The 19,484-nt window shown below is 63.2% G+C and overlaps 1 protein-coding gene across 4 annotated transcripts in view; it reads right to left on the bottom strand.

The window, feature by feature from the left end:
* Positions 1-8,174: 8,174 nt before the first annotated feature.
* Positions 8,175-19,484, bottom strand: part of RXRG (retinoid X receptor gamma) — a 119,902-nt gene continuing 108,592 nt past the window's right edge. For all 4 annotated transcript variants that reach the window (XM_053659328.1, XM_037167430.2, XM_053659329.1 and 1 more), the window contains 9 exons: positions 19,142-19,389; positions 16,231-16,375; positions 15,219-15,398; positions 12,430-12,590; positions 12,201-12,330; positions 11,105-11,237; positions 10,606-10,697; positions 9,606-9,711; positions 8,175-8,432 (listed from right to left, as the gene is read on the bottom strand). In XM_053659328.1, coding sequence (XP_053515303.1) covers positions 8,285-8,432; positions 9,606-9,711; positions 10,606-10,697; positions 11,105-11,237; positions 12,201-12,330; positions 12,430-12,590; positions 15,219-15,398; positions 16,231-16,375; positions 19,142-19,389 — 1,343 coding nt within the window. In that variant the 3' untranslated portion in view covers positions 8,175-8,284. The remainder of the gene's footprint in view (positions 8,433-9,605; positions 9,712-10,605; positions 10,698-11,104; positions 11,238-12,200; positions 12,331-12,429; positions 12,591-15,218; positions 15,399-16,230; positions 16,376-19,141; positions 19,390-19,484) is intronic.

The raw sequence follows: 19,484 nt of genomic DNA, 5'->3' as shown, positions 1-19,484 counted from the left end.
GCCCGCATTCCTGCACATCCCAGACATGAAAGCCGCCGAGACGCACGCCTCGCCCTCCCTGATGTATTTCTTTGTGCCTCCCATCCCTTCCGCTTTGATGTCAGGGGAGTACGTGAAGGGGAAGCATGACCTCCGCGCCTGGAATGCCGAGAAAAGCAATTACCGGGGGAGGGGGCGCAGGGGGGGGACGGCTTTGTTCCCCGTGCCGCCGGGCCTTCTGCTGCAAGGTCTCAGCGCCACCCACTTATAGGGGCCCAGGGCCCCTCGGTCGTCCCAACGGGGTCCCCCAGATCCTCTGTCACCCTGCAGGACTCCTTAGGGGCCTGGAAACTGCAGGAGTCAAGACGATTCACAACCACTGAGGAAGGAGGACCCCCCTCTTCCCGGGCCAGCTACTGGTGATGTCAAATGCCACGGGCAGGTCCCCAAGAGCCCGGCTCTCTGCTGCGAGGACTGGTATTTCCCAGGTTCCGGTGACGACGGCGACTGTGCCCCTGTATACGGAGGAGGGGGTGCAGGCGATGGCGGTCGGTGGCGGCTCTGAAATGGGCTCCCTGGTGGGTCAGAATCTGAGCCTTAGCAGGGACAGGGAGGCTGGTCTCGACGTGGCCCTTGGTCCCCTACGCTTGCCTGCTCTCCAGGACACCTGTCCTGGTCCCCTTCTCGCCAGGCAGGTGCTGTTACCAGGACCGGGTGACACGCCCCCTGAACCCAGTCTCTCATCCAGTGCGTTGGTGTCTCCTGCTGCCTGGGTGGTGACGCGTCCTCACACTCAGTGGCGGACACAGCGTGCGCTCACCGAGGTCTCAGACTCACTTCTCCTACTGACCCCTTGTCCCTCCGGGCCGAGGTGCTCCCGCCGAGGCCCAGGCCCCACAGGGGGGTTGATGAGCCTGGTGCCTTCGGGAGAACATCTCAGAGCCTCAGTCTCCCTGTTTCCTTTCCGGCCGCCTCGGCCCCGAAGTCTGGCACCGAGAGAACTGGAGACTGTCCGAGTGGCCCCCCCCACCGGGAGTCTGCCATCACCTGTCCCGCCTTCACCGCCTTCGCCACCACTCCGAGTGCGGCTGCAGGGGGAAGGGAGGCCGAGCCGCACACACTGAGGTGTCGAGTCTGTTAAGAGGGCGGCAGATGCAGCCTGTCCTGACCCAGGTGCACCTGGGACGGCACGTGTTCACGGAACCGCGCCGTCACCCCAAGAGCCACACCCCCACGAGGCCGGGAGTCACGGCTCAGCTTCTGGGCGGATCCCAGAGCCGGTGGTCTCTGTGCTCTGCTGCGTGCCAGGTCTCCCCCGGAAGATGCTCGGCCTTCGTGGCCCCACCCCCAGCGCCTGCGGGGCCACAGCCCTCGTGCCGGAGCCACAACTTGGGTTTGGATTTGTTGCGGCCTGTGGCCTCCTGGTTTCGGGATTTAAGGAGGGAACCTGAGAGACGAGGCAACACTTCCCCTGCTCTCTCGAAGGGCTGGGCCAGAGCAGGCCAGGCAGCGCCGAGCGAGGTCAGGGGGGCCCTGGGGACGCGCGCCGTGGGCGTGCATGCCTCAGCCAGGGCAGCTGACAGTCACGGGTGACGTGAGAGGGGCCCGGCTGCTGGCAGCCTCGGCCGCTGAGTCACTCCCGGGCCCACGGCCCAACTGCAGGACCGGCCTCCTGGCTCCTGGCCCTGCCTGTTCTCGGCAGCACCTGGGAGCCTGAAGGAGACAAAGCGGCAGCGACCCTCCGAGGTCCTGGCACTGAGGCGAGGGGCCGAGCTTGGGCCTCCGGTGTCTCCAAGGGCTTTTAGAAGGATGCTGCGGCGCAGGCGGATTTCGTGAAACCAGAACATTCCAGGGCGCCTCACTGTCATTCCCGTGGCTGCCTTGCCAGCATGTCTGGGGTCTGGTATGCCGAGGGCATTGTCGTCATTTCCAGAGTCCACCTCTGCAGAGACCAGGCCACCTCTGTGCCCCACCCCTACCCACGGAGCCAGTGCAGACCTCTGGCTGCCCGCCCCGTCCCGCCTGGAACCTGGTGGCCTCTGGCCAGCGTGCTGCGACTGGGCTGCTGGGGACCGGCCCTGCTCTCTCGCCAGACTCAGTGGCCGAGGGTAAAGGGCACGCTGTGTCGGCGGGTAAGCACACCCAGCGTCTAGGAGTCCTGGAGATCACTCTGCAAGTTAGTCACCGAAAGCCACCGAAGGCCAGCACCACCCTGTCACCAACACAGGTGGGCTGCTTAACAGAATGGCTGGAGGGAAAGTCTCCCCGCACCCTCCGCACCTGCCCGTGGTCCTGAGTCGCTCAGCGACTGTCCAGCAGGGGCAGCAGCGGGGTCTTTCTGGCAAGCCCAGCACCTCCTGCCTGCAGGTACGGCAGGTACCCGCTGTGGGCACAGCAGCCCCCAGGGCGGTCTGGCGCTGGCACCCAGTCCTGTCACCCCGAGTCCCCCCTGTGTGGGCGCTGCCTCTGAGGGGTGACTTGGGAAGCAGAGAGGAGAACGCCCTTGGCTGCCGCCGTCCCTGAATCACCTGCGTCGCCTGGTCCTGGTCTGCCTCCCCCCCCCCTTTCCAAAAAGGGTCTGAAAAGACTCAGGGCAGGACACTGTCACCCCTGGCCCCCGAGACCAGGAAGAGAGAGGAAGGAGGCTGGGGACTGGTCCTGAAGGCGAGGGGGGAGGTGAAGAGTAGGAAGTCTTGTTCCAGGATGGCCACGTCCTGTCCCTGCTACCAGGTGCGGAACCTGGCCCTGAGCCTCCAGGGACAGCCCTCCCTCCCCAGGCTCCCGGAGAAGCAGCCGCCCCCTAGTGTTCACGCCCTGAATGTGCAGGGCAGCCCTGGGCTCCGGGCCCATGGCCCGGCTCCCTCTGCCCTGAACAGACCCAAGAACAAAACCGGTGGCCGTGGTGTCCGCGGCTGCCTTGACCCAGGAGCCTATGAGGGGGCGTCGGGGTGCAGGTCAGACACTTACTCAGCCACGGAGTCCAGCCCTGCCTACCGCTCTGTCCTGGCTTCTCTCTTGTCCATCGCACGCAGCCTCGCTGCCTCGGGACGAGAGAGAGAGAGAGAGAGAGAGAGAGAGAGAGAGAGAGAGTGTGTGTGTTCCACGCTACTGCCCCCGGGGCAGCACACAAAGGCCCTGAGGAGCCACTGGCTTGCAACGGACACTCCAAAGAGCGCGTCTCTGCCTCCAGGAAGCTTGCACGGAAGGCGTGGCCAGGAGCCGGGCGAGCTCCAGGTTGTGAAGCCCTTCGAGGAAACTGCAGCCCATTTGCTCCTGGACCAGCTTTCGAAGCACGTTTTTCCAAACTCGCTTCCTCCCACGTCGCCGGACGTACACTAAATCACGCTGTGCCTTTCTGTGGACCTCTCGCCCCCCACGTAAGACAATCTGCCTTCTTGTCATTACCAACACGTTTCGGCTTCGCCTGCAGCTCCTCCTTACGTCAGACATGTGAGAGCGTAACTTTGAAAGGGAGGCTCTGAGCCACTTTTGAAATACATACAAAGTATTTATTTTTGCTCGATTATTGTCTTCGCGCATTTCCAACAGTTTTGCTCTTTTTTTTTTTTTTACATGAACTGGTGCCCTGCCACCCTGGTCAGCGTCCCTCACTGGTGTTCTCTAACGACTGGACATCTAGATGCAGGCCTGGCCACCGCCTGAGACAGGACCCTTGGTGACCGAGCACTGGACGTTAGGGCTCAGAGACGGCGTCTTTACAACCTCCTGTCCTAACACACTCGTCCCGAGATTGTCCTCCGGCTCCAAATGGGTCCACGCGCTCTCCCCACCCCAGGGGTGAAATTGCTTGGAAAATCTGAACAAAAGTAGCCATTTGGGAAGTGGGGGGTGGACAGGGACTAGCCTGCTTGAGAGGACACACCCAGTGCGTCTCTGGCGTGGACCGCTGCAGACAGCTGTCCCGGGGGCAGCCGGCTTTCCCCTAGGGAGGGGGTCTGAGTGGAGTGAGACCCAGATTTCACAACGGAGATCGGGAGAGTAGAAGCCTGGATTTGCACAGTTCGGTGCCACAGTTTATCGGGCGGGGCCTGGAACCTGCTGTCTTCCTGAAGGGGGTGGGGGGTGTATGTGATGTGTGTTAAGGCGTGTTCCTGAGCTTGCGTTTGGGTTCTGTCCCCTCCTGGCCATGTGACCTTGGATATGTGCTGGAACTAAGAGTGTGCTGTGAACTTGGCCTCTGTGAACTTGGGGAGAGCTGGGCCAGCACATTTACACACTCCACAGCGGGTGGCTCATGGTCTTTCCAGGAAAAGAACAGAACTTGTCCCTAAAACACAGTCCCCTTGAGCACCCGCCCCCTCAGACGTCCCCAATCTTCCTCAGAAAGAAGCCTCAATGTCACATGGCTGTGGGAACATCTGTGGTTGCACAACACGTGACCCCTGCCCGTCACCCAGAAGTTCCAGGCCTGGGGCCCCTGGAGCTAGTGGGGGGCTGGCAGGTGTGGAGGGGCTGGTCCCTTCCCAGCCAGACTGGCCCCTGTTGGCAGACTTCTCCCCCGACCCCCATCTTCCCCCCGACACCCCCCTTTCCCATGAGCCCCCTCTCCGTCCTCAGAAGCTGACACTGCACGGTGGGACTGTCTGCCCAGGGCCCTACTTGACCCCCTGGGTCCCTTGAAGTTTTATTTTTCAACTTACAGCTTCCCCCCACTTCCCAAAGGTAGAGGCTTCTCCATACCCTTCTGTAACCCCCAACGGTACAAAGTGAAGACCATTGATTTTGCAGGGAAACATTTCCCAGCGTTCCCAGACCCCAAATTACGGAGCACATCACTCCCAATAACGCCTGTGCCGACCGGGCGCTCCCCGCGGTGCAAAGACGCTCTGTGGAGCCCTGCTTACCGGTGTGAGGCCGACTTTTGGCCCTTTTTCACTAAAGCGACCATCTCTGGATTTCTTTCCGTTAGCGGTTGGTGCAAACAGCGGCAAACGTAGGTGTTCCCTAAAAGTGAAGTGGAGGTGCGGTAAGTGCGAATTTCCGGAAGGCTGGGGGACCCGCATCCCGGTGGTTTCCATGGCAGCGATCGGAGGCCCCTTTCCCGGGAGGTGCCTGCAACGCCTCGGGCTGGCGGCAGAGGGCGCCCGCGCCCCGCAATCTGGACGCCGCAAACCCCCGGGGCCAGGCCGGCCACACTCTCGCGGCAGGTGCACCGCGCCGGCTCCTCAGGTTGCAGACCACGCCCTGGGGCTGCACCGCGGGGTGACGGCGGCTCTTCCGGGGCTGGGACAGATTTGGGGTCCCCACCTCCCCTTCACAGGCTGCAGTGCCCCTCTCTAAGGCCCGCCTTCCCAGCCTAGGTGGGTGGTGTTGGGGCGACATCCGGGAACCTACGACCCCGCTCTCACGGGGTTTACCACGACGCAGGTGGGATGGCCACGGAGTCTGAAGCGCACAGCACAGGTGTTCCAATCAGGGGCCCGTGGAAAACACAGTGAGAGTGGAGGGGGCCCGGGAACCACCTGGGGATTAGTGTCTAATCATCACGTTGTACACCTGCAGCTAATGGAATATTGTATTTCGACTTGCTGAACAATAGTTGTTTTAACGGAGTCAGCAAAGTGATAGAGTGACCCAGAGCGGGGGACTGGGAAAAACTGCGGGGCCCTGGGGGCTCCCACGGGACGGTGGGGGGGCGTCTGAGCAGACGAGGCAGCTCCCTGCTCAGGAGGGGAGCGGGCCCTGGGTGGGTGAGGAAGAGGAAGCAGCGGATGGTGGGGGTCCCAGCCACGGAGAGCCTCGGTTGTCCTGGGAACAGCCTGGGCTTCTCTGCGAGGAGAGACCCCGTCCTTGCCGCCAAGGCGGGGCCGTGGGACCCGAGGAAGCCCTGTACTGACCGGAGCCGCCCCTACCGCCAACTTCTAACCTCGGTGGGATGCAGGCAGGAAAAGGCTCCCCTTCCCTCTGGCCACTGCCGTACACCTGCTTCTTCCCCGGAGACCAGGCCTCAGGCCACCGCAGTCAAAAAGTCCAGTCGCATCTAAATGTCCACCTCACACCGGCTGCAAAACCACCCCCAGCTGGGCCTGCTGTCCTCTCTCCCTCACTCTGCACCCCTCCCCCTCACTCTCTGGATCCAACGCCCTCCCTCCACTTGATGGGAAGAAAGGGGCAGGTCCCAGCAATGCCCTCCACCTGGCAAGTCCCCCCAGTGGCTCTCCCTAGGGGCACGGGGGAGCTGGTTCTTCAGGGGGCCCCACAGGGGGAGAACCCAGGACAGGAGCCAGGCGCAGGCAGTGAGGGCCCTCCCGGACCTCGTGTTTGATATGACAGCACCCACTGTGTGACCCGCTCGTCACTGCCTGCCGTAACTCAGCCACAGCCTCTTACTGCCAGACGGGTCCCCTGGCTGTGGCAGCCACTCCCTCGGGCTGGGACCTGCGGATCCCCCAAGCTCGACTTCCCTGCAGTGTTTGCGTGGCCCGCTGGAAATGCCACCTCCTAGCCGGACTGCGTGGGGTGGAGACAGCGGGTGGTGCCCGCTCTCCCTCCCCCCTCCTACCCTCAAGACGGGCCGGGCCTTCGGACCCCTGGTCAAGGGGAAGGCCAGGGTCTCCGTGTCCTCAGGCACCCCGTCACGCTCACCAGGGTGGCCCTGTATTCGTGCCACAGAGGAGCCTCAGCCAGGAGTGGGACCCCGGCCTCCCCTCCCTGTAAGAACCCACATCCAGGCTCGGGAGGGTTCCCCCGTGGCCCCTTTTTTGGCTCGGGGCTGGGGTCACCTCCTTCCTGCAGGGCCCCCGGCAGGGTGGGGTAAGGCCCGGCTGCGCCCCTGAGGTCTCCTCATTGTTAGCCGCTCTCTCCTCCAGTGTGAACCTTCTGAGCATAAGCCCAAGGACAATGTGAGTGCCGGTCACAGAGTCTCCTCACAATGTCTGTGAGTCCTGCGGGCGCCTCTGGGAGGCCGTTCCTGCCTACAGTTCCGGGGGCCTCCTGGTCTCACCTCGGGGCTTGAGCCAGCATCCCCAAACAAGAGGAGGTTCCACTTCACCGCCTGCTCCGTTGGTGACACTTTCCGGCAGTTTCTCAGGCTCCGCACCTTTGATGTTTCGGGCTGAACAGCTTTGTGGGGACTGTCCCACACATGGTGGACATTTAGCAACTCCATGACTCCCCCCCACCCCGGGTTTCTCACCCAGGGACGGCGCCTTCAGACACTGCCAAACCTTCGAGGTGCAGGAGGTGGGGACAGAGCTCAACTGCCCCCGGTGAGACCCCTACTCAGTAGACAGAGAGGCTCCCAGGAAGTTTCTGAGCGGGTAAGTAACTTCAAGTTCTAACCCAGCTCCGTCTGGCTGGTTTCCCCGAATGGCAGGAACAGAAGTGGTGGAGACGACTAACACTTCACGTGCCAACGCCATCTTCTCCACAGCGCCACCTAGTGTACAAGACCTGTCATAGCCACGTCTCGTTCCCACAAGGACCACCAAGGGAGCAAAGTGGGACCAGGCTTCACTCAGGAGGGCCAGGGGGTTGGTGCAGCAGAGAATGAGGCACCAACTAAGCCCTGGTCCTGCCACCGGCAGAGCCGAGCTGCGGACGGTGGGCTGGTTGTGACTTCAGTAAGACTTGGTCCCTACCCTCTGGGCACTCACCGTCCAGCACACAGTAGGGCTCCAAGGGCTAGAGCTGGGGAAGCTTCCTCTCATCTCCTTTAAAGGGTGGTGATGTGGGGTAGATAATAACGAAAATAAAGTGGGCGGGCGCCAGTCTCTCCAGTCTTGCTGGGTGATGGCCGGGGCTCCATTTTTAGTTACGGCGCCACCCCCCTCCCAGGACCCAGGACCCTTCCCGGCCTTCCTCCTGGACGCCCCCTCACCCCCAGGCCAGGATGAGGCTCTTGCTGCTTATTCTCAGGAGGAAAAACCAGAACCGACCAGACACGCAGACAGAAACAGTGTTTCTTGTCGTCTGTCCAGGGGCCGCCTGAGGACCCCAGCCCCCACCTGCCCTGCCCCCCCTCCATGTACTGGCTCTGACGCTGCCGAGAGCAGGCATATTATTTTATTATGCATCCCTTGGCTTCCTTGGCAAGGGAAAGACAGTTTAAACCTGTTTCATGTACAGAGGCCGGGTTAGTTTTCCCAAGCACTTCCAGAAAGTTCCCCGGCCCCTTAGCCAGCGCAGAAGGGTGTCCTCTAACGCCTACACAGAACTCCACTCAGGAAAGCCCAGGGCGTAGAAAGGAGTCTTTATTATAAGCGTCACACTGTGTGGACAGGGAGGGGCCGTGGGACGAGGAGGACCGTGGGCAGGGCGGGGCCACACACACCTGCCCCGAGGCTCAGGTGACCTGAAGCGGGGCCTCCAGCATCTCCATGAGGAAGGTGTCAATGGGCGTGTCCCCGATGAGCTTGAAGAAGAACAGATGCTCCAGGCACTTGAGGCCGATGGAGCGCAGGGCGGGCAGGCGCAGCAGCAGCTTGGCGAACCTGCGGGCAGGGCGGGGGTCAGGACACGGGCGGACACGGGTGACCGCCGGGGCAGGGGGCAGTGACTGGGGTGGGGTCCCCTCTTGTGCGGAAGGGGGAGCCTGGAGGGGGCCGGGGAATCTGACCCCCGGGAGTGTCGGACCCTGGATGGAGACATGGAAGGTCACACCCAGGGCAACGCAACCCCCCAACTCGGCGCTGGGCCTCCGGGCGGCTCCGCCCCCATCCCCGGGCAGCGCAGGGGCAGCGGGTGAAGGGGCAGGACGCGAGCCCCCGGATGAGGCTCCACCGTCAGAGGGTTTTATGGAATTTGGCGAAGGAAGCGGCTTCCCTATGAAGTGCAAAGTCACACTAACTGTGAGAGTATTTTTTCCCTCTACAAATGTGGGTTTCGTGCTTTGTGAAATGCTGAGCATGTGGTGCTGTGGCTCTCTGCTGTCTGCCCGGGCTTCGGAGCTGAGAGAGGGACTCACTCACAGTCACAGCCCTGGGACGCGGCCGCCGCTGTCCTCACTGGCTCACGGGTGGGAGCAGAGGGGTGGTGGGCTTTGGAGAGGCCTGCTGAGGGTGTGGGGACCCGTCTGCACCCTCCTGAGTCAGCAAGAGAGCGGAGCTCGGCCGCGACATGCATTCTGAAGAGTGTCCACAGGGTGGCAGCACGCTACCATCCAGAAAAGGCCTCCACCCGCCCACCAAGTGCTTGTCTTCGCTGTTCAGCCTCAGGGTGGTCACCTTGTGTCCATACCCCAGGGACACCAGGGGCTCAGCCTCTTCCCACCCTCACTGAGCTCCCAGGCTCTGCAGAAGGCCAGGCAGCCCCTTCAAGGGAACACAGGTACGTTCCAGAGTTTTTCAAATGATAGCCATTGGAAACAAGCTTGGAGCCACAGGGCCACCGCTAAACAGAGTAGGACCCACCCCCCCTGGGAAATTCTGCAGCTGAAAACGGTCACGCTGTGTTTCTCAGTGTCCGGTCTTCAAAGGGCTCAGGGAGGGAGAGAGGGCACCACCCTGCGTGAGGGACCAGAGACGAGACCCCCACTTTCCCCGAGACAAGGCCTCGGTGGCTTTCGGCTTCTCATGGACATTATGTCCCACCTGGAAGCGATTGGGACAGTGCCCCCCACCTCTGCCACACACAAGCGACGGCGAGGACAGCAGCGGCCGCCTCACCTGCCTGGCTGCTCCGGGTACTTCTGCTTGGTGTAGGCCTCCAGGGTGGCGTACACTTTCTCCCGGAGCGCCTCCACCTCCGAGGGGTTGGACAGACCCTTGGCATCTGGAGAAGACGGCTGATTTCACCTCCGGGGGCGCCATCCACAGAGGCTGCCCCGCCCCGGCCCGGAGTTCCCAGACTCAGGCTGGTTGGGGAGCAGCCGCAAAACACACCGCCCTTGCACCCACCCCCCCCAAGCTCCTGGGGCTGCTGCTGACACCCAGGAGGAGAGTTTTGTCTTGCCTGCTTCAGGGGGTGGAGCAGGTGCCCAAATGGCTTCGAGGTTCGCAGAGCTCATCTCCCAACCACCGCACGCACAGCGGGCGAAGCCCTGCACCTGCTTCCCACCAACCTCGCCCCAGGCCCGGGGGTTGGGGCTCAATCACACGGGGCACCCAGCCCTGCCCACACATCTAGGGCCCTGTCCTCTGAGCTCCAGGCTTTCGGGGGCCGTGGCCTCCCGGACACTAGTCCCAGAAGTCTCCCCACCAGCTCAGACAGTGACGTCCAAACTCAGAGTCCTGGTGCCTGCGCCGCCCTTATGGCCCCGCCTCCAGAAACCAGAGTTCCATTCCCCAGACACACGATGAACGACACAAAAGCCCCGAGAGTCGTGTTGACATTCACCGCCTGTCTTTCTCCCACGTGAACGCGCCCACGTCTCATCCATCAGCAAAACCCCCGGGTTTGCCTAAAAGTCCGTGCAGGATCTGGCAACCTTTGACCCCCCTCGGTCCTACTGGAGGCCACTGGTCTCCCCAGTGGCCCCCAAACGCCCACACCCACTCCGACTTTTTGAGATGGTGCTGGGAGGGGCGGCCATGCGGAGCTGACCCTCTGCCCTCCCCAAGGACAGTGTCCCGGCCCTGTGTCCTCTGTGTCAGCTGAGCTGGAGGACCAGAGGGCGTGGCAGGCTGGAGCTGCCGGGCGGGCGGGGGGCTGAGGACCACCCATCACCTGGGTTGAACAGCACGATGGCCCGCAGGCAGCCCAGCTCCGACTTGTCCATCTGCATGTCTTTCATCTTGGAGACCAGCTCGGTCAGGACCCTGCACGGGAAGCAGGGATGGGCGGTGAGGCGCCCAGGCCGAGGGAGTGAGCGAGACCAGCAGGTAGGTGCCCACCCCATTTCTGGCTGGTGCGCCAGGTACGGGGGCTCGGAGAGAAGTGAGCCCCAGCCCCGCCCTCAAGGGCGTCATCACGTCATCGGAGGACAGATTCGGAGACAGCACTCGGCCACTCGAAGGCAGGATGGGCCACGAACCAAATCCAAGAGACCCTGGTGGGGGGGGGCAGTGGCCTCTGGGGGCTGGTCCTTGCACACACACATGCACACCCCACAATACACATGCATGTGTACAATCGAGCACACATGCATACCACGTGCACGGGCCCATGTGTGCATGTATGTGCTCAGCGTGCACATGTGTGCACGCGTGCTGGGAGCAGCAGGCACCTGTCGAAGATGGAGCCCACGCCGGCGCTGTGGGCGCTGCTGCGGTGCACGTGCAGACCCGTGGCCAGGAGGATCCCGTCCTGCACGGACACGGAGCGGTGGGAGAAGGAGGCGATCAGGAGCTCGTTCCACCCTGTGGGGACCAGAGGGGCCTTGAGGGGACCCGGCCACAGTCTCGCTTCACCTGACCATCGTCCGGCCCGTGTCACCATCCCCACGGAACAAAGGCACGGTCACCAGTCCAGGGAGGCTAAAGGCCAGTTCTGGGCGTCAGCTGATGAGTGTGGAAACAGAGGGTGAGCCTGGGCCCCTGTGGGGGCTTAGTGCCCCCCACAGCCTCTCCAGGGCGGCCCAGAAGGCGGCTCCGGGACATTCAATCAACAAATAGGGATTGAACACGCGGCGGGTAAGCGTCACCACGTCCGTGCCACGCGGAGGGAGGGAGCAGGCCCTGCTGTCTTCGCCCCCGGGACCTGACAACCTGGTTGTAGGTCTGCGGTGCTGTATTGAGGTGCCTGGCTCAGTGCGGCGCTTTCAGCCGACACCTGGCACTTCTGGGGATGAGAGAGACCGGCTCGGTGACAAACGGGAGATGGGGCACGTGTCACCTGCACCGAGTCCCCGAAACAGAAGCCAACAGAGTCTCACGGTCGGGAGGGCCCTGGGGGAGCACCGAGAACGAGCCTGAGCAAAGGCCTCGGCCCCGCCCGCCTCGCCCGTGGGACAGGAACAGCCCTCTTTTCCGATTCCTGATGGCAACGAGGCGTCAAGGGGGCCTCGGTCCCAAGTCCCAAGCACCAAACTGTCTTTGAAAGTTAAACGCAGACCGTGAAGCCGCAGTAAAATCCACCTGGAAAAGGAGTCTCACCCCTCTGTCAACAAAAGATGTTGCACTGGGGGACCAAAGTGTTTTTATGAGGGGGGGGGCGTCCAAATTTACGAGCCTACAAGCATCACAGAAGCAGACGCCGGGGGGTTACCTTGTCGCAACCGACCACGGCCCCTTCCACTTGCTCGTTTTCAGGCCCCAGGGGACTTTCCAAAACCAGCAGCCCCAGTGTGCGCCCCCGAAGAACCGAACCCCAACAGCCTTTACCTGCCCGGAGCAGGATGACCTGGTCTTCCAAGGTGAGGTCCGAGAAGTGCGGGATGCGCTTGGCCCACTCGACCAGGGTGAACAGCTGCTTGTCGGCGGCGTGGCAGATGTTGGTGACCGGGTCGCTGGTCTGGAGAGGGACCAAGCGCGGGGGGCACGTTCTGGGACCTGCTCCCTGCTCCGGCCTCGCCCGGGAGGTGGGAGCCGGGGGCGGGTCCAGACTACCCACCGAGTTCTCCGTGCTCCCCTCGCCGTACGCCTCCGTCTTCGGCTCCACAGCGAGCTCGGCGTCCAGAATGCGCTCCACCGGCATGTCCTCGTGGCCCCCGCCGGCCCCCTCCGCCTCGCTCTCCGCCCGCTCCCGGCCCCGCTGCCTCTCCTCCTGCACCGCTGGCAGACGGGGGGACACACAGATGTCACCACACAGGACAGCGGCGGGGACCAGGCAACCCGCCCAGCCTCCCCGTGTGTGACGTGTGTGTCACCTCGGTGCTGAACCGGGAGTGTCGTGGTCGGACAGGGACTCGGAAAGCGCAGGGCTTTCGCTTTTACGCCCACAACCCGAGGCCTGCACGTCCCAGGCTTTAAGCTCCTCCGATTCCCCCCTTTCCATGAGGCGCTCTCCCCTGACCCCTCGGCCCCCCAACCCGGCCTCCAGCTGCCCCCCGTAGTGAACTGCGAGCAGGTGGGGCTGCAGGGGCAGGCGCCCTGCCTCAGGCTCTGGGCCCCATCAGGTCCCACGTGTCATCCTCGGCATCCACGTCCCACTCGCTCCGCCCCTGTGCCGCCACCCGGACACACGTCACCTGCTCCGTCTTGTCGGGGCTGCTTTCCAGGGCCTCGTGGGGGGTTCATAAGTGAAGGGATGGAGGAAAGTCCTCCACGTGACACCGCAGCCCCCCCAGATGATCTGGGGGCAGGAAGGGAGCATGGGCCCACCTGGGGGCTGCGGCGACCTCGGCCTCCCAACACTGAACATTCCCGCCCAGGCCCAGCGGGGCCCCCAGCGCCATCCGGGGCATCGGGCGGACCCCGCCTGGCCCTGTGCCCCGCGTTGTGAGGACGGCAGCTCCGTGTTCCTCTCCGTCACCCAGAGAGGGAGGGTCTCCATCCGCACGTTCCCAGAGCGAGGGCGGAGGTCACATCGGCACATTTGTTTTAATCCCAAGACTCGAGAAAATGGTAGAAAGTGGCTTTTGTCTAAAAACCACAAATCCAGTGTGACTGGGTCAGAATTATACTTATTTTTTTAGTCAGATTGGCAAAAAATATATATATATTTTTTGGTGGGCTGCAGAACTTTAGTAATTAGTTTGCGTATGCCGTGAGGTGGAAAAGGTGGAAAGCCGCTGCTTTAATGCGTCTTAGGTGACGAGAGCAGCATTTCTCCAGGTCGACCTGAAATTTCTCTCCTCCGTCCCGGGTGGAAGATGTCCCTGCTGGCCCCGCCTCTCGCTCTTGCCGACGGGCGGGCCCCTCCATCGGGTGCGCTGGCTGTGCCGGCGGCGGAGGCTGCACAGAATGTTCCCCCGTCCTGGGGAAGAGAGGACGGCGCCGCCGGCTCTCTGTCCCTCACTGGAAGGAGGGCCCCCCAGGTCTGGGGGGAGGAGGGTGGCCCTGACCCTCGTGCTCAACAGCTCTCTCTGGCCGCTCTGTCACCGAGCAACACGGGAAGGCAGGGGTGAAGCAAGGAGGTGTCTTCGGAACCCATCCTGATGTCGAAAGACGGCGGGAGTTGGGGTGCCGGTGAAGGCCGACAGAGCGGTGAGAACGGAGATTCCAGACCATTCAGAGGGAGCCGGCCGACGCCGCCCGGTGTGGGAGGCGCAGTAGAGGAGGGGAGTCCCGCAGAGGACGGCGTTTCCCGGGACGGGGCCCGCGGTTCGACCAGCAGGCTGGGAGGGCAGGCTATCGGAGCCCGGGCTTGGGTCCCGCAGGTCTCAGGGAGTCCGTGCCGGCCCGGCTGCGAACTGGGCGGGGAGGAGGCCTGCGGTGGGCTCCGCCCTGGACAACGAAGAGCTGTCCCTGCACGAGGGACCTCGGAAAACACCTCTCCCAGCCCGTGTCCCCAGCGGCCACACGGTTAGGTCGGGGGCCCCTCAGGTTCTGAAGGGCCACCCCTCGGACACACTAAGCTTCCAGGAACGTCACTCTCTGCGGGCGGCCCCCTCTGTTCTCGGGGGCTCACAGGCTCTCCTTCGTCCCCCGTCAGGGAGCCCCCCTCCCTGCACAGCCCAGCCCCGCAGGGCCGAGCAGCCCCCGGATAGACAGACGAATGGGCGATGGAGCAGGTCCCGAGGGGCAGGACCCCCCCCCCCCCGGATCCCGTGGAGGGAGAGTCGCCGTGGACACCGGGAACCTGGCGGAGTTCGCTGGTTAACCAGCTGCCCTTCGGCTGATCTGTGCGGTTTGGCGGGAAGGCTTTTCCATCTTATGAGGAGAACAAAGCACTTTCAGACTGTTTTCCTCACTCGGTGACAGTGCAGCTGACCCCCGGGCCCGGGAAGACGTCACCGTGTCCCAGGGCACCAGGGTCGTCTCTCTGCAGGACACAGCGAAGCCTGCGGACCGCCAAGGCCACCCATGCCGAGACTAGGGGCACACGCGCGCCCATCTCAGGGGACCCGCAGCCGGCCACGCTCCCGGGAGCCCGGGCGGTAGGATCAGCGGGCGTCCCCAGAGGGAGACGTCGGCCGCACCAGGGTCAGTCTGCCGTCCCTGCGTGGGGGGTGGACAGGGGAGCTCCAGCCCCCGAACCCCGGGCTCTCGGACTTGCAGTCTGACCACGGGAAGGGGCCTGATGGGGGCCCCTCCTCCCGGGTGGACGCGGAGACGGCCTCTGTCCCCTTTGCTCTTGCTCTGGTGACACGTCCCACCATGGCGCTCGAGGAACCAGGGTCTGCAAAGTCCCCTCCCAGCTGCTGCCCACGGAGCCCAGCCCGCAGGCTCCGCCCGGCCCCGCGTGGGCTGGGTCCCGGCCGCGGTCGCTGAGCGTGGGGGGTGGGGGGGGGCGCCTACCTTCGCGCTTCATGCCCATGACCAGGCACTTCTGGTAGCGGCAGTACTGGCAGCGGTTGCGCTGGCGCTTGTCGATGAGGCAGCCCTTGCTGTCCCGGCAGGTGTAGAGCAGGTCCTTGCGGATGGTCCGCTTGAAGAAGCCCTTGCAGCCCTCGCAGCTGTACACGCCGTAGTGCTTGCCTGCGGGGGCAGTGTGTGTGTCCGCTCAAAAGACCCCCCTCGCCCCCTCCCACGGGAACCCGCGTGTCACGGGGGCAGAAAGGGACCCACGGCCCAACCCTTCACTGGCACCAGCCCATGCGCCCAGCAAAAGGGGAGGAGGCTCAAAGAAGATAGAATCCGCAAAAACACTTATTTCTGCCCCTGAAAACACACTAGAAACCCGGAGAAACGAGTGTGCCAGAACGCTAAGGGTGTGTCTTTCTAGGGAACAGTAGAGATGATATTTTTTAGTTCCTTTTGTACTTTTCTAGTTCTTTCAAATTTTCTACACACTGGGACATTATTTTCAGAATTATAAAAATCATCGTTTTTTAAATCCTCACCGGAGGCCATGTTTTTATTAATTTTAGAGTGAGAAGAAGGGAGAGAGAAATGTCAATCGGTTGTCTCCTATTCACACCTCAACGGGGGATTGAACCCACAGCCTAGGTATGGGCCCTGACTGGGAATCAAACCTGTGACTTTTTGGTGTACAGGATGACACTCCAGCCCACTGAGCCACCCGTTCAGAGACCATCTTTTCTTTAATGACAGAAACTCTAGCTTGCGACCACCAGCCAATCGGAGCAGCGTCTCTGTCCCAGACACACACCCAACTCAGCGACTCCTGAGCGAGGGGCTTCCGACCTGTTCCCTACCAGCCCAGTCCTCAGCCGCGGGGCCAGGCTTTCGTTCATCAGGACTCGCACCCGGGGCCCGAGCTGGACCGTTGGAACCGAGCAGCGGAGCAGCAGGGCAGCGTAAACGTGGGCAGGGCGCCCTCGCGGGGCGGCGGGGACTCTGCACGCACCTGAGGATCTGTCCCCACAGATGGCACAGATGTGCTTCACCAGAGACCCGGGGCTGCTGGACGGGTAGTTCACGTTCCCGACCCCGGGGAGCCCCGGTAAGGGCTTGATGTCCTCGGAAAGGCCGGCACTGTTCACCGCATTGAGCTGCAAGAGGGGAAAAGGCAATGAAACCGAGCCGGGCAGGCAGCCCGGCCCCCGAGGCCGAGGCCAAGGTCGAGAGCCACAAGGGCGTCCTCAAAAAACACATGAGGTCCACTTCGAGAAGTCGTTTCCGAGCAGAGAGTGTCTGAGAAATGTGTGGGCGCGATGTGAACTGGGGAGAGATAAAGGGGGGCAGAGGATCTGAGCCCTGCCAGGAGCCCAGGCCCGGCCCGGCAATCACAGCACCCCCACCCCGTGCTCCGGCTCCTGGGACTCACGGTCCCATCTGAGCCAGGAATCCGCACAGACCGGCGCACCCAGCACAAGGCCACGGCAGGCGGTTCCTGTCAGAGCAGGTGCTGACTTCGCTCCGGGAGGGGCCACGGCCCTCGGGCCAGAGGCAGACCCAAAGGAGCCGAGAAAACACGCACATCCCCTCGTTCCGCCAATGGCAGGCAAGCCTGAGCCAGCTGGACACAGAGGTCGGTCAACCGAGTCCCCAGTGCACCGGGAGAGAAGACAAAGCATTTCCATGGGCCACCAAGGACGCGGAGCCAAGTGCCCGAACGCACGAGAAACAGGCAGGTCGCCCCAGAGCACGTTTTGGAAGGAATGATTGATCTTCCCGAGAAACTGCAAAATCCGTGGAGCTGGAGACGGTCGCCTCTGTCTTCCAGGTGCCCGTCGGGGGTCAGGTCTCAGCCCGTGAACCTTCTCTGCACCCCGACTGCACCCTGTGGGCATCAGCCCCGTCACCCACCCCGTGTCCCCCAGGGGAGAGCCGCCGCTAAGGGGCCTGCGCTCTTCCAAGACGACCGGTTAACAGGACCCAGCCTGCAGAATTTCTGTGACCGGTGGGGCAGGGGCACCATCGCCGCGCTGGGCTGGGCAGCAGTGTCCAGGACACGCCCCTGAGACCACGTCTCCTGTCTACAGGTGGGTCGAGCGTGTGGTGGCCGGTGGCAGGAGGTAGAGAGAAAAGGTGTCGCATCTCCTGCCCCCATTTCCGCCAAATCTGCTTTGTTCCACGTGTCTGTGGTTTGCCTCGCAGACAGGGTTTCTCGTGAAGGAAAGATGTCACGGCTCACATTCCCTTTAGTCCTTAGGTGAGGTGGTCTTTCAGGTCCAGCTCTACTGTTTGCCTCTGTTGCAACAGTCCAGACCCCTGAAGGACGGCGACTCAGGTGCGACGGCCACCTGGGCAGCAATCGCCACAGACAGAGCCCAGGTCGGGCGGCAAGGTCAGGAGCGGACGGCCTGCCAGGGACACCCGGCCTGTTCCAGGTCCAGCCGACAGGCTCTCCACTTACGACAGTGTGTGGAGCTTCACAGACGCATACCACACACGCTCTCACACTCACACACACTCACACCCAGGAAAACCTGGCGGCATCGGCTCACCCGCGAGCGGTTCACCCATCCCTGCCCGCCCCACACTTGGTGTTTGGGAACCGGCGCATCCTCTCGGACAGTCCGCCCCGGGCCGGCGGCGGGCGTCCAGACTCCCCGATCTCCAGAGCGGACGCCGGCCAGTGCCTGCACACCTGAACGGGTCTGGGCACACCCAGCACCGGCCAACACCTGAGCCAGCATGTATGACCCATGTCCCCTGGGTGCGTGGCATGTCACTTAGGCGTAGTAAAGTAACAGTCACGAGTGAACTGGTTACCATAGAGCACTGTGCGGGCCCAAGGAGTGACTTGTCAAATCACTTTGATCTTCATGAAAATCCCCATCAGGTTTCAGGGCAAAGTTTGTTCCCCCACAACGGAGGACAAGGGCCTGAGAGGCCCCGTGGTTTGCACAGGGTGACCCAGCCCCCGTCCCAGAGAATCAGTCCAGTTCCCTCCACTCCTTGATACCGAGGATGCAGCAAGGTGGACAAGAGAAGCTCAGACCACGGGTGACTGAGCTGGGAACAGGGGACCTGCCTGCCGCCCCCATCGGGGCTCTCCGGGTTCGTCACCCCAGGCCGCACTCACCAGACCTGGGTCACAGGTCACGGGAAAAGGCCCCCTCAGCCCAGGGGGCTCCAGGACAGTCTCCCTGACTGCTCAGGGTGTGACTCGCACGGCCAACGCCAAGGGCACCAGATGTCCCGCGGCCCCTGGTTACCTGGGCCAGGTGTCACTGCCCACAAGCGCTGGGAGCCTGAGGCCCCCGAGACCCAGCAGTGCTCGGCAGGATAAATACAGCGTCCACAGCCCGGCTGGCCAGGACCCGGCTTTGAGCTGACAGCTCAGCTCCAATCCTTCTGTGCACCGTCCAGGAACAGTGGCCACACTCGCAGGGCTTTGAGACGGGCTGGCCGGCCAGCGCCGGCTCCGTGGGCGCGCAGTGTGGCGGCCACAGGCAGTGGTGGGGGCCAGTGCTCACCCACTCCCCGCCCACAGCCCTGTCCCCATCCACACCCACCCTATTAACTTGCTCATGGAAAAAGAGCAGCTGTTTGCTGCAACTCTATCCCTAGTCTGTTTGGCTTGTGTGTGGCGTGCGGTGCAACCGTCACTGCCGTGACAGCCCAGACCTTGGCCACTGGTCTCAGAGCTCGTCCAGGGCCCCAGGGCAGGGTCGCCGGGAGCGTGAAGCCCGAGGGCCTCACACACTGACGTCCGGATGATCGGACTCCCTTTGCAAAACGTTATGGTGTCTCAGAACCTCCACCCGCCCGTCCCTCTTCCCGCCCGCCCCTGGGAGTCCACTGACAGGAAGGAACAGGAGTCCACCAAGGAGGGAGGGGGCTGCTGACCACACTGAGACCGCACCTACCTGAGAGCTGGGCGGGGCCACCAGGTTGATCCCGGGAGGGGCCGCCAGCGCCCCGGAGGGCGGGCCCATGGCCGAGGTGATGACGCGGTATGGAGAGCCCAGGGCGGTCAGGGGGGCCCCCACCGCGCCCAGAGTCCGCGGGGCGCTCCCGGGGGTGTCCGTGAAGCTGGGGTGGCTCTCCATGGGCTTCCCGCTGGGCAGGGCTGCAGACGGGCTCATGGACGTGGAGCCAGAGTGGCCGGGGGCACCTGTGGGGAGAAGAGCGTAGGTGGCGGGGGCTGGGGAGAGCCAACTGGCCCTGCAGGGGCGGAGCCCCCAACCCCACCCAGGTTCGCTTCCTGGG

This window comes from Artibeus jamaicensis, unplaced genomic scaffold (assembly GCF_021234435.1).
Source record: "Artibeus jamaicensis isolate MK-2021 breed Jamaican fruit bat unplaced genomic scaffold, CSHL_Jam_final scaffold_625, whole genome shotgun sequence".
Taxonomy (NCBI): domain Eukaryota; kingdom Metazoa; phylum Chordata; class Mammalia; order Chiroptera; family Phyllostomidae; genus Artibeus; species Artibeus jamaicensis.
Note: the sequence above shows the minus strand (reverse complement) of the source record. Positions and strands in the feature narration are given on the sequence as shown.